This window comes from Lynx rufus, unplaced genomic scaffold, assembly GCF_022079265.1.
Source record: "Lynx rufus isolate CCGP_SWC_20201006 ecotype Redwood Valley unplaced genomic scaffold, mLynRuf1.p SCAF_7, whole genome shotgun sequence".
Classification (NCBI taxonomy): Eukaryota; Metazoa; Chordata; class Mammalia; order Carnivora; family Felidae; genus Lynx; species Lynx rufus.
Genome location: NW_025814889.1, coordinates 24,951,456 through 24,966,490, shown reverse-complemented (window position 1 = coordinate 24,966,490; position 15,035 = coordinate 24,951,456). Strand labels below are relative to the sequence as shown.

Sequence of the window (15,035 nt, the reverse complement as noted above, 5' to 3'; positions counted from 1 at the left end):
ATGAGACAAGTTGCCATGTGAAACCTCTTGGCAATATTCAGATTAAGTTGAGGGTCCAACATTTGAGCACTCATGCACTGGGAAACAAAACCAAAAATCTAATAACTAGCAATTTTGTTGGTAATGAAGTAGACTGCCAGTGTAGCAGGGAACTTCCTTTTGCAATTCAGTAGATATTAAAAGTATTCTAACAAAATGTGCATAAGACATGACATCAAACCAAATGCTTTAAATATACTTTGTTAAACCATCAGTACACTGTAAACCAAATTTCATTTTTTAAAATGGTCACATACTCCATTATTTTATAGAAGTGAAAATTTACTTCCTTATTAATGGATATTTAGCCTGTCTCTGGGGCTCCTAGGTGGTTCAGTCCGGTGAGCATCCGACTATTGATATTGGCTCAGGTCATGATCTTGTGGTCGTGAGATCGAGCCCTGTGTTGGCCTCTGCACTGTTACCATGGTGTCTGCTTATGATTCTCGCTCTCCCTCTGTCTCTGCCCCTCCCCAATGCACACATTCTCTCTCTCTCAAAATAAGTAAATAAACATTTAGGCTATCTTCAATTTTTTGATATGGGAATGCTATAATAAATATCCTTAACATATACACGTAACATATTTATGTAAGTAACCTTAAAATATCTATCCTATTTTGTATACATAATAAATGTCCTTACAGTGTGTGTGTGTGTTTATAGAAGTCTTGTTTTCCTGGAGGATCCAGTCCTGGCAATGAAGCCACTGGAATAACGGGATGACCTATCTGAAAATTTTTTTCATGTTTTATCATTTATTTTTGACAGTGACAGAGACAGAGCACAAGCAGGGGAGTGGCAGAGAGAGAGGGAGAGACACATAATCTGAAGCAAGCTCCAGGCTCTGAGCTGTCAGCACAGAGCTTGACGCAAGGCTCAAACTCATGAAGTGCGAGATCACAACCTGAGCCGAAGTTGGACCCTTAACCAACTAAGCTGCCCAGGTGCAACGACATATCTGAAATTTTGAAACACACTGCTAAATGACCCTTCAGAAAGGATTTACCAACCTCATCTAGCCACAGTGAATAAGAATGTCATTTTCCTCACATTTCCTAACTTTGATTATTTTTTATTTTTTTTATTTTATTTTATTTTTAAATGTTTTTTATTTATTTTTGAGACAGAGAGAGACAGAGCATGAGCAGGGGAGGGGCAGAGAGAGAGGGAGACACAGAATCCACAGCAGGCTCCAGGCTCTGAGCTGTCAGCACAGAGCCCGACGCGGGGCTCGAACTCACAGACTGTGAGATCATGACCTGAGCTGAAGTCGGACACTTAACCGACTGAGCCACCCAGGCGCCCCACTTTGATTATTTTTTAATAAAATATTTATCACTATGACTGCAAAAAATGGTATCTCATTATTTACATTTTTCTGATTACCACATAGGATGAAATATCTCCACGAAAAATACGAAACTTGTTCATCATGAACATCAGCTCAAACTATAAAAGTTTGTTGCATAGGAAAATAACAATTACCTACTATTTAAATATTGCTATGGCTTACCTATCAGAATCTTTATTTTCTGTAACAGGAAATTGATGGTTATCAGTTTTTCCATTCTTTCTTTGTTGAATTAATCCAGCAGCTGCAGCATCATGTATGTTTTCTGATACTTCCATGTCACTACTTCTGTGCTTCTTTTTTTCTTCAACCTTTAATGGAACTTGATACTAAAGGTAATTGTTACTTTAGTCAATAAAAAGAAGTTTTTTCATTAATTTTATCAGTTGACAGTTTGTCATAATTTTAATTGATAAACATTTTGTGTTTAGTTTATCATTACATGTAATTATAATTTTTATAAAGTCGGCTGCATTTCTGTTTGAATAAAAAAAGCAGAATTTTCCAAAATTTCTAAAAGGGCTTTCTTAATTTTGTACTCTTATTCATATCCACACTTTGCTACCGAAAATTCCCCACCCCACCCCCACCCCATCTGACCAAGAAATACAAAGAAATAAAAAGACAAAGACAAAATTTGTCCTTTCCTATCCTTACCACCTGGGTTTTACACAACAGCCAGATTTAAAACATGTGACATTGAGGTGCTCCAGTAACAAAAACAGGAAGCTTTCCTCTTTCTGCACGAAGCTATTCTTTCCCTGACTGCCTTTTATAATTCTTTTTAATTTGGATCCCAAGGTTCTCAAAAAAAGTAACAGTGTTCCCTAAAATTTACAAAGGAAGGTTTGCCACAACACAAAAGGAACAGAGTGAAAAGGATGTTAGGCTGGAATTCTGGGAAATTAGTAATGCTCCCTGAATTTCACATTCAACAACCATAAAATTTTATAGGGAGAGGGTATAAAAGTAATTATCAACTTTAAACCCATTTTCTACTGATAATTCGAGTAAAACTAAAAAAGGTTAAATTTGTCCAAAGTTCCTGAAGTGGCATTACCTAGCATTTTATGGCACCAAAAGAGATGATACAATTCTTTAATGCTGAATCAGATAAATGACCACAAATTCATTAAATTAATAGGATACCTTAAAAGTATGACTTTGGCACAGTAAATTAATACCTTCATAGGGGACGAGGACATTAGCTACTTTTTCTTTTAAAGAAGGATATCTCTAGATTTTGTCTATTTCTAAACTCCACACATCTCAAAACTCAGTTTTCTCCCTTGGAGTTAAATACCGAAGGTTTGCTGAAGGCTTATGCTACCTACATGGTAAAAATCATACATGTCAAAATGTGTCATACTTTATTAAACATAAAGTCAAAGTTTGACTCAACAGAAACATCTGAGAATGATGATTTAAAAAGTGTGAAAAAAAGTGGTGATAATACAAATATTTGTTATTAAAACTATCTCAAAGTGGTCATGTTGAAATCTAAGTTCCAAGGTTGTGAGTAAAGCAGAGAAGACTGCATGTATTTGTGGGGAGTAAGCTTAGGAATTCCCTGAGCCTGCACTGATGGGTTAACAAGACATAAAGAATTACAAAGCCATAGGATGCTCACACCCAAGTTTCGGTAAACAAGATTAGGCAAATAAGATGAGAGAAGTGGGGCAAAGGGCCCCAGAATAGAGAGGAGGGCAAAGGCCCCCATACAAAGGTGTATGAGGTAAGCAAGATTAGGTATTCAGGGCAAAAATGCCCCCCAATTTAGTATTATAGCAGAAAGCTGCTTTCACAGGAAGGACCAAATTAGGTAAACAGGTAAATAGGGCTATAGGCTACAGGCTGCAGGGTAAAGATGCCCAGAGGGGAGCTAATTAGCAAAAGAAAGGTGCCTTGTGGATCCTCAAGTAGCATCTGTCTTATCCCCTAGACTAGCTAAGATAAACAGATAAGGTGCTCAGGTGGGCTGTTAACAACCATCTGCCAGGCACCAGGATTTTGTTTTATATTGACCCAAACCCCTAACACCCTATATCTTCAAACCCCCTTTCCCTCATGTCCATGAGTTCATGTTCACAGATTTACTGTCTCTTTGTGCACGTCAATCACCATGTTTGGAAGCCTTCTGATCCTAATAACAACAGAGCAAGGACCCTTAATTGGGGCTCTTGTGTTCTCCGGACATTAGCCATCTCTCCCATTTTAATCCTGCATCCCGCTGTCTTGCTAGACAAGAAAGAACCCTAGACCCAGGGTCTACTGACACATACTGAAGCAATTCTGGCTGGGAACATTTGTTTATATTCCTTCTCTTAGTTATTGCTTCCTTCCCCTTTTATTGTTTATGGAAATGCAATTTATATTTAAGCCAATAGATTAAAAAAAAACCTGGATATTATGTTTTTTAAGCAGTGTCTTTATGATTATTCTGGTTCATGAGGTCACATGGTACTTATATAGCTAATTAGTTTCCCAGTTCATATGCTACTTGGAAGACTGACACAGAAACTTTAAGGAAAACAAATCATAATGTTTTCCTGAACTCCTATTTGTTAGATAGCAGAAATAATCTATTTCCAGACACAATTACTTATTTAGACAATTCCATTTTATACAAACTCCTTTTCTCTTAAGTGGAAAATCAGAATGGATCGATAATTGCTAAAAAGAAAAAAACAAGAGTAACAGCAAGGGGGACCTCTATCTCTTTTGGAAGTTGAACTTTCTCTTTTTCCAAAGCCAGGAACTCTACTTGTGACATGCCTATCTCATTCTTAAACCTTTGCATATCTGGATGTAATTCTTCACTTAAATATACTTTAGATGCTGGAAAACTAGATGGTGAAGAAGAACTCACAATTTCTAATTCAGACTTAACACTTTTATAGTTATGAGTACTGTCATTATCTGTATATAATGGCTTCTGGAAAAAGTCTTGTATTGGTTTTGTTTTCTTGTGTTTGTGACAGCAGAAATATCATGCCTTTTTGTCTGAATCACATGTTTCATCACATCGGAGCAGGCAAGCCACAAACCAAAAAGGCTCTCTGAATCACTAGACTGAGGTATATGTCCAATGTCTAATTTACAGTCGGTGGTATTTTGGTCCATATTTTTTGCCATTTGCAAGTCAAACTCTTGGCCTTCTTTCACTTTAAATGTAACTAGTGGGTTCCTTGCTTTTTTATTTTCTATATCATTATAAAAATTCTCATTGTTGTTAAAAAGATGCTCAATGTCTGGTTTGTTCTCATCTTCATAGTCTGATTTACTTTTTTTTTTAATATGAAATTTATTGTCAAATTGGTTTTCATACCACGCCCAGTGCTCATCCCAACAGGTGCCCTCCTCAATGCCCATCACCCACCCTCCCCTCCCTCCCACCCCCCATCAACCCTCAGTGTATTCTCAGTTTGTAAGAGTCTCTTATGGTTTGGCTCTCTCCCTAAGATGTTTTGTTTTTTTTTTTCCTTCCCCTCCCCCATGGGTTTCTGCTAAGTTTCTCAGGATCCACAGAAGTGTGAAAACATATGGTATCTGTCTTTCTCTGTATGACTTATTTCACTTAGCATAACACTCTCCAGTTCATCCACGTTGCTACAAAAGGCCATATTTCATTCTTTCTCATTGCCACGTAGTATTCCATTGTGTATATAAACCACAATTTCTTTATCCATTCGTCAGTTGATGGACATTTAGGCTCTTACCATAATTTGGCGATTGTTGAAAGTGCTGCTATAAACACTGGGGTACACGTGCCCCTACGCATCAGCACTCCTATATCCCTTGGGTAAATTCCTAGCGGTGCTATTGCTGGGTCATGGGGTAGATCTATTTTTAATTTTTTGAGGAACCTCCACACTGTTTTCCAGAGTGGCTGCACCAGTTTGCATTCCCAACAGTGCAAGAGGGTTCTTGTTTCTCCACATCCTCCCCAGCATCTATAGTCTCCTGATTTGTTCATTTTAGCCACTCTGACTGGCGTGAGGTGATATCTCAGTGTGGTTTTGATTTGTATTTCCCTGATGATTTACTTTCATTTAAAGAAAGCGTAGAAGATGACTGGCAAGCATATTCTGGGGACCCAGAGTATGAATGAGAGAGAATGACATTTTCAAGACTAGGCTCTTTTTGTTCAGGAAATGCCTGAAATACTATTGAGACAGACACTCCAAATGCATCTTCTTCCTCACAATCAAGTAAATTCCTAGCAGTGCTATTGCTGGGTTATAGGGTAGATCTATTTTTATTTTTTTTGAGGAACATTATTTGTCCAATTAGAAGGTGTTTCCTTTAAGTTGGCTCCTTCTTTAGAGTGACCATGTGGTGGTTCTTCTTCAAGATAAGTAGGAATTCTGTACTGTTAACAAATTTCACCAAACTTCTGCTTTAACTCACTGGTAATGAGTTTTTAGCTATTTTTCCACTCTAATTTGCCTTGTTTGATCCACATTTCCTCCAAGTTTTGCATAGAAGCACGTCCTGAATATACAGATATATCATGCTCTCTATCACATTCCTTATTCATTTCTGGTTCTTGAGTCATTTTTTGCAGATGCAAAAACGGACAGTTAATTTCCTTGTTTTGATTTTCAGATGTCTTTTCTGCCGGGATACATGTTTGTAAAATAACCTTATCCTTAAGTAATCAAGTATGGACAAAGAAAAATTAGAAAATAATCAAAATTTAACTGTTAAATTTTTTAATCTATGTTTAGCTGTTCCCAAATCACTGGATTGTAACTTCCTGTAAGAAGTGAAAAATAACTTGCCTTAGCCTAAGACAGAAGAAAAACATGAACTCATAAACTTAATTTTGTCAGTTTTTTGAACTAAACAATTCATTACATGTTAAATCTACCAAAAAATAAATTAGATGACTTTTAATGTTGCAAACTTTAAAAACATTTTACCTTACCATCCCTTAAATAATGAGCCCTAAAGTGCATTTGAGTATTTTTTTAAAGACTAACAACTAGAGAATAGGCAAACTTAAAATTATTAGCAGCCAAAATCAATTAATATCAATGAGAAAGAAAATTCAAATTGTATACTATAATGGTGGTGTACATCAATACAGATTATCTACTTGTACCCAGCTCTGATATATTGTAATGTCCACTGAGAGTGGATAAGAAAACTGTTAATAATACTTACTGAGCTCCTATGCTGAAATGAAATAACTTAAAAACCTATTGTGTATAACCCATCCTATAGGGTGTGATTCTACAATAGGCAGTTGTGTTCATTTTATGACCCCATTCTCCGAAGTCAACTACAAAGAGACCAAAGTTGGAATATACATCTTTAATCTTGGCATTAGTGACTGGCAATATGAAACTGCACATTTTGAACCACTGAAAATAATTACTCCTTCTACATGAATCTAAGTCAGTGGTCATCATTGTTATATTGCTCATAATTTCAACTGCTTAAACATATGATTCAATATTTGATGTTACCTTCTTTATCATGTAAGGAAGTTACAATAATGGAAGAAGCAAACAAAATTCAGGAATTTTTTTTGCCTCAATTCCAAGGATAAAGTTTAGCTATAAGTTACTATAAATTCTAACAATATTTTAAGTTTTGTAACTTATAAAATTTTATAAAAACTAAATACTAAGTTATAATCTATCAACTTCAAATGCTCATTCAAAAGATAATTTCACTTGAACTGTATCACATTATCAAAGCAAGGAAAACAATATAAAATCGGAAATTTAACGTTTTACATACCTGTGGGTGGTTATTTTCACTTCCATCAAGCCTTTCTCGCTCTTCCACTGATGTTAATTCTAAGTCTAGGTCTGCTGACAAATACATATACTTAGTTAAAATAGATTACTCAGAATGGTTAGATAAAAGCTATAACCTTCATAAAAATAGAAAATAACATTTTATCAATTGAAAGCTTAAATTAATCTTTACCTGAATATTTACTTCTTTTTTTTTTTAATTTTTTTCTAATGTTTATTTATTTTTGAAGGAAAGAGAGACAGAGCATGAGCAGGGGAGGGGCAGAGAAAGAGGGAGACACAGAATCCGAAATGGGCTCCAGGCTCTGAGCTGTCAGCACAGACCCCGACGTGGGGCTTGCACTCACAAACCAAGAGATCATGACCTGAGCTGAAATCGGTCGCTTAACCGACTGAGCCACCCAGGTGGCCCCTGAATATTTACTTCTTTAAGAAATACTTATAATTATCTAAAACTTCAACAAACCATTTGGGAAATACTAGATGTCACCAGCTTAAATGCATACAAACATCTCAAAGATTCATTCACAAATCCATCCACTAACATCAATGAACAAAACAATCAGAAACAAAACAAAAATTTTAAAAAACAGTAGAAACATATAAAGTCACAACACACTTGTAACAGTACCTCTTTAATAACACACTAAGATTCAACTACAATATTATTCATGGTTTCCAAAATTACTATTACTTTTTATGCTTTTATCAGTGTATACCCTTTCTATAGGTGTATGTTCCTGATAAGTAAACATTCCTGAAATGTTTTCCTCCACTATTTGACAATTTTCTTCCCATCTTTTAGGACTCAGACTGCTTGCTATGTAGAGTCATCCTTGTTAATGGCTATCTTTCCCCACATAAATAGGTGTCTCTTTCTCTGGGGCTACCTTAGTACTTTATAGATTTTTCTAGTGTATCTTCACCACCTGAACTGTAAATTATTTCTTTACGTATCTTCTACTTTTGCTCCTGGACTGTATGGGATAATCTCTTAAATCATCTTTGTGTCAACAGCCTTTATTTATTTTATGCAGTAATTATTTACGGAGTTCCCACTAAGTACTAAGCACCTAGGTTTAGAGAAACATGTAGATAAAAGGTGTCAGGAATGGCTTTTCAAGAGAGAATGACTGAGCTAAGACTCCAACATTGAGGTTAGCAAGATTCAAAGGTGTTAGAAGGCAGAAAAAGGGGAGAGCATGCAAGGCCTTAGCAAGACAGGGAGAGAAGCACATGCCAGGGTAACTATTTGTCCAAAATACAGGGATCAAAGAGGAAGACATCACCAGCAGTTCAGAATGCCAGAGAAAAAAGCAGACAGTAGAAAGGTGTAAAGATGGAGAGTTAGGCAGAAGTCTAGATTATGAGAGCCTTATATATAATTTTAAGATGCCTGGACATAAATATGTTTTCAACAGTAGCTCATGGTCTTCTTTGCATTTGAGACAAATCACTCTAAATACTGTGGGGAAGGATGAATTTGAATGGCATAGTAATAAAAGATGGGAGATGAATTAGAAGGCAGTAATATAAAATAAAGATGATGCACATCCAAATCAACAGAATGGTTCCAGAAATACTCAGGATATAAAATTATTAGGACCCAGCACAGACTAAATCTGTATTAAATGAATAAACACACAATCTTCAGTCCCTGGAGAACTCTGTTCATAACTTTATAAAAAGGCATCAAGTAAGAAATGATCTATATGAACTGGTTTAAGCTGCTTGTATTTATTTTGTAATTTTTCTATTTCATATCCTTCTATGTGTTACAGAAGCCTGTGTAGGTGTTTTGTTTTGAAAGTCCTGCCTCTGGGATCTACCAAGCTCATGAAGAAGTAACAGCAAACAAGTCACTTGTATATTAAATAACTCTGGATTTATAGCCTATACTCACTACTCTAGGAAAGAGCTCAAAATCTTTTGAGAATACATGTTAATTTTAGAAATCAAGAAAGAAAAGAACATAAAACTACAGAGGTGAAAAAAATATTGTACAATTTATTAGTACAGACCTGATCAAATGACTGAAAAGGGGCACTGGTACATAAAGTAGAACACACATTAGATGTCATTAATCAATAGACTGAGTATCTTAGTAGAATTAAAATTGGTTTTCCAAGGGGAGCCTGGGTGGCTCAGTCGGTTGAGCATCCGACTTCGGCTCAGGTCATGATCTCAGTCTGTGAGGTCGAGCCCCGCCCGCATCAGGCTCTGTGCTGACAGCTCAGGGCCTGGAACCTGCTTCAGATTCTGTGTCTCCCTCTCTCTCTGCCCCTCCCCTGCTCATGCTCTCTCTCTCAAAAATAAATAAAAATATTTAAAAAAAATTTTTAAAGATGCTATTTAAAAAAAATTGGTTTTCCATATATTATTTTTAAATAATACAGTACTCTTTAAGACCAATATTCCTTGTGAACTATTTATTCATTAAAAATAATAAAACAAGGCGACAGACTATGTGTACATAGCTGAGAAGATGATACTATGTGATAAATTCTCAGTGATTCAATTGAGAAAGCCAACACTAAAATAAAATCATAGAAAATATAGGAAGTATTTTAACATTTTGTTTGGGAAGGTGCTTTTTTTGTTACAGTGATTATAGTATGACCGATACTTGTGAATTTAGAGCTATAAAAATAAAGCTAAGAAACTATGTTTTGAGTAGTCAATCTTTAGATCCGTACCTAGTTTTTCCAACTAGTCCGAAAGTTCTAAATATAATCCTGCTACCCATTCTCCAGTGTACACTAAATGCTAGCCTAAAATAAATTAATTTCTCCATGTCTCTTTGCTATCTGTACGTTGCTTTAGTCAAAGGAAGAATGCAAATGTATTGCTAAAAATACTCTGGTTGTAGGTTACCTAAAAAGAATAAACACAAATTAAATTTTGCCACAAAATTATTTTCAAAAAACCACAACTATGGTGAAGCCACGAAGAGGTTGAATTCTCTATGCTTCATTACCTTCTTTGCTCTCTCTGTTTTCTGGTAACTGTGATTCACTCAGGTCATGGAGTGTACAATTACCTAACAGCAGCACAGTTCCAATATTAATCTTTTCTTTATCTACTAAGGTTATCGGTCCAGAATCTGTGGATGCTGACTGATTTTTGATCATTGGTTGTGATACAAATGGGCATTTATCATCAACCTTCAAATTCTTGGATGTTTGACAAGTCTCATTACCGAAGGTCAAACTAGTAGACTCCCAATCCGAAAAATCTGAAAACAAAGTTTCATTTATTAGAATGCAAATAGTAATACATACTTGACTAATTTGTATCAATTCTTTCCTCAGAGAAGCAGTTCCATATCCTCCTCTCCCTCCAAACACATTACTACTCCTTCAGAGCTTATTGTATTTTACATGTCCTATATTTGACATTCACATAGATAAATTTAACTAGTCTCTCATTTTTTCTTTTTAATTCTCTACCATTATATACTTCGATTCATTCAAGCAACTCTATTACATATTCTGTATCTCATAAAAGCTTTATTTATTAATAATTAAGACTGCTCAAGGTTATGAATATTTTAGTAACAAAATCTATGTCTAACCATTTATTTTATGTTTAAATATGCACTGTGTGTTCTAAAGACATGGGTTTTTAAAAAAACTTTTAATGAATGGTACTACTTTAATCACAATGAAATGGTCTTTCCTCAATGTACCAATATCATCAGAATTCAATTTTTAAGCCTTGGCTAAACATAAATTTATATGGAAACAAAAGCCTTGAGTGACATAATTGTTGCCATGTAAAAACAGGATAAGTCTCAGTCTACACTAGATCCAAAAAATAGTGCCATGAGACAGAAAATGAATATGTAACAAAAATATATATTTTTTTAAAAAAAGCAAGATTGTCTGATTTAAACGTCTTAAGAAAAGTGAAAGAAAGAAAATCAGAAGTGGAACTTAAATGTCCATTTCATCACAAAGGCCCCTTTATCATTTCACATCCATGAACCCTGTATATGGTTTAAAACAGTTCTCCAGTGTCATCTGAAAATCCCTGGAGTCCCAGATCCATCCATTCAGGCAGTCCAAGAGGTCAAAACTATTTTCACAATAATATTAAATATTATTTGACATTTTCATTCTCATTTTCATATTAAGTGTACAATGGAGTCTTCTAAAGATATGATATGCAATAGTATCACAACTGTGGGTCATAGGTCTAATGGCTAACAGAATATATGACTGTGTATACCTGTATTTTAAATGTTTCTAATATTGTAAATACCAACATATGCAACCCACTTAAACAGAAGTTCTTTGGAATTCCCAATAATTTTTAAATGATATAAAAGGACTATAAAGCCAAAAAGCTTCAGAATTACTGTTTTAAAAGATTGTATCTACTAAATATAAAAAATAATTACTTCCCCCATTTTTAATAATCAAAGACATCATACATACATACACACATACACAAATACACACAGTCTGCTAAGCAGAACATATTTGGCTTAAACTGTTATTTAGATAACATGAAATCAAGTTAAAACACAATGGACATGTTAACAAGTGAAGCTTTACTCTAGGTAAAGGTCAGAATTCAAATAAGCATTTTGAACACTGGAAAAATCTAAGAGTCTAATAATTAATATTAGGAATATTTAGGATTCCAAAATAAAACAAGAAACATGAACTAAAGCTTATATTTTTTAAATCTCTTTTTCCTATGCTTGTAAATATCTTTTCTTCAAACATGGATACCAACAATGACATCTACCTTATTTATGTCAAATCCTTCAACTAAATGTGCCACCAAAAAAAATGAGGAATAAGAGCATTTCAAATATTTTAGTGTACTTCTTTCCACTGTTAAATTTGTATTGTAAAATTTACCTGATCTGGATGTCTGTATATCCTTCATTCCTACTGTTTTATCAGAAAAAGAATCTTCCACTTCAACGGTAGGCTGAATGGGTATTAAAACAATATGATTAAGACATAATGTACATCTCACACAGTCTGTAGTTAAAAATTCAGGATAAAAATATAGAAGTTTTACCTTCAAGTGAGGATATTTGTCAGGAGGATCTAAAAAGCAAAAGGGACAAATAGTCAATTATATGTAAATATGAAAGCCAACTATACATTCATGCAGTTAGTACTGAGCTGAATCCTCATGCTTCGCTTTGAAAATGATTACATTAGGTTTTGGTGTTTTATTTTTGGGGGGACAGGCAGGTGGGTTAAGACAGTGACAAGACAGAAAAATGAACGCATTATACATACTGAAGAAAAAATAGGAATATAGGCTCCACAGAACATGCAGTTAGGATGTCAAAAGTTAAGATTATGTTTCAAATGACTAACTAAAATAGAAAAGTGCACATGTACCAATGTGAACATGCTGACTGATGTAAAGACAAGCAATCTTGAATTAGAGGAACAATTCATGACCCTGAGAGGATAAATGTGAAAGCCGATGGCAGAATGCAACAGCATACCCTTAATGTGCAGTACAGCAAAATCATTTATACCATTATACTACAAGTATTTACCATGTTCTTCAATTTGTCCTATAATTTAGTCAGTACACAGTTGTGATGACAGTTCAGTTGAATGCATAATTTCTTTCTCATCAGAGCAAGTGTACTCAATTGATCAGCTTGGATATATACTTGTAGAATAACAGTTAATAAAAGTATTCATTTTTGTTCATACCCATGTGGGTTACTGGTATGCCTACATTTCTTGTATCCTCTAGTTTAGCCATCTTAAAGTTTCTTGATCCACTCATGCAAGAAGGTATATAAAACACATCTAAGAAATAATGTATAATAAGCTTTTAATATGGAAATATGATTACCAAAAGGGAAAAATAAAATTAATTGCCACAAAATTTTTAGATACCAAAAATCTTTTCTATTTCAAAATCAGCATCATATTTACTGAAAATAACCATTTTAGCATTTAGGGAATTAACCCTATCACTTCTTTTGTTTCCAAAATTAGTTTGATTTGGTAGATCATGTAAGCCTTTAAAAAAGGCTTTTACAAAATAGCTATCATATCATGGGGTACCTAGGTGACTCAGTCGGTGGAGCATCCAACTTCAACTCAGGTTATGATCTCATAGTTTGTGGGTTCAAGCCCTGCATTGGGCTCTGTGCTGACAGCTCAGAGCCTGGAGCCTGCTTCAGATTCTGTGTCTCCCTCCCTCTCTCTGCCCCTCCCCTGCTTGCCCTCTGTCTCACGCTCAAATAAACATTAAAAAATTTTTAAAAATAGCTATCATATAATAAATTAGCTGTCTTAAAAAAATAACAGCCAATGCTTCCATATTCAAATTAATCTCATTTGAATAATGAATACCAATGCAACATGTATCTTTGATGTCTAAGAGATCTGAGGAGGATAAATGAGTGGCTAGGTTTTACCCCAATTCTAGCACTCCACTTGCTTTTAGTATTCTTTGGAGTAGCTGTGATCTAATCTTCTGATTTAGTGCACATGTACTCCAGCCATCTAACGTGAATTCTCTCCAGTTTCCTCCTCAACTCCAAAGTTTCCTAGCTAACACACCATGCATTCCTCTCTCTTTCCGTTCACCAGTCCTCCTTCTCAACAGTAATTTCTGGATCTATGGTCTTGAATGTTCCACTTTTATATTCTTGTTATGGATTATCTCTACCACATTTTTCCCCTTTGTTTAGCAGGAGTATCTTACATCTATACCCTCTATACCCACTATCAACTCCCCCAAAATGTTTATTCATTTTTGAAAGACAGAGAGAGACAAAGCACAAGCAGGGGTGGGGCGGAGAGAGGGGTTGGGGACACAGAATCCGAAGCAGGCTCCAGGCTCCAAGCTGTCAGCACAGAGCCTGATGCAGGGCCCAAACTCACGAACCGCGAGATCACGACCTGAGCCCAGAGGCCGACGCTCAACCGACCAAGCCACTCAGGTGCCTCCAAAAAATTTTGTTTTTAATGTATATCTTTGACACAGATAGAGACAGAGTATGAGCGGGGGAGAGGCAGAGAGAGACAAACACACAGAATCTGAAGCAGGCTTCAGGCTCTGAGCTGTCAGCACAGAGCCTGACATGGGGCTTGAATCCACGAACTGAGATCATGACCTGAGCTGAAGTCGGACACTCAGCCAACTGAGCCACCCAGGCGCCCTAAAAGTCATAAACTTTCTAATGGAACTTTTAATCAGAGCTATAGGTTCCTTGATGTCTCCCTAACTGACCCTCTTTCCAATTCTCTTATTTTGCACTAAATGATAACTCTCTTATGAAGTACCTCCAATTTGATATGGCATTAAAGTATGTACATTTATCGCTGACTATAAATGCCTAAGTTCATCCATGGTAGATAGGACATAACTCTGCATCATCAGCTGTCAGTCCTTAATGTCTTCCCAACAAAGAGGATAACAGTAAGAGTGGGAAAATTTTGGTATGCTACTCTGACAAATTCTAGTACTGGAAGCTCACCTTACAGTATTCCTACATTTCAAATAGCCTGCTATTCCTTTTAAAGAACTAGTGTATTTTACCACCTTCCAGTAGAAACACTATAAACACCTGCTTACTTTCCTTTATTTATTCCCTGTAGTCTCCACTGTTCTCATCATTCCCTCTTTGGCTCTTTTCTTATTTCCTGAGGTTCCTTAGGTCTTACAGTATCTTGAAAGGGAACTAGTCATTTAGCTCCTGTGGTGGCACTCTCAATCTGTTGCTGACACCACATAAGATACAACTTATCTCCTTTTCACATCTCTTTCTCTTTACTATGCATTTAATAGGTGATTTTCTTTAGATATTAGAATATATCAGTATTCCTGTTTTAAATCAACAATCTGTCCAATGACCTCTTAGTAAAATACAG

The 15,035-nt window shown here is 35.5% G+C and overlaps 1 protein-coding gene across 9 annotated transcripts in view; it reads right to left on the bottom strand.

The window, feature by feature from the left end:
• ANKRD26 (ankyrin repeat domain containing 26) overlaps positions 1-15,035 on the bottom strand; it is a 113,013-nt gene that overhangs the window by 47,723 nt on the left and 50,255 nt on the right. For 7 of the 9 annotated variants that reach the window (XM_047065012.1, XM_047065017.1, XM_047065020.1 and 4 more), the window contains 6 exons: positions 12,861-12,959; positions 12,202-12,230; positions 12,036-12,108; positions 10,142-10,399; positions 7,145-7,218; positions 1,556-1,722 (listed from right to left, as the gene is read on the bottom strand). In XM_047065012.1, coding sequence (XP_046920968.1) covers positions 1,556-1,722; positions 7,145-7,218; positions 10,142-10,399; positions 12,036-12,108; positions 12,202-12,230; positions 12,861-12,959 — 700 coding nt within the window. The remainder of the gene's footprint in view (positions 1-1,555; positions 1,723-7,144; positions 7,219-10,141; positions 10,400-12,035; positions 12,109-12,201; positions 12,231-12,860; positions 12,960-15,035) is intronic. The other 2 variants (XM_047065014.1, XM_047065018.1) reach the window with 2 other exon arrangements.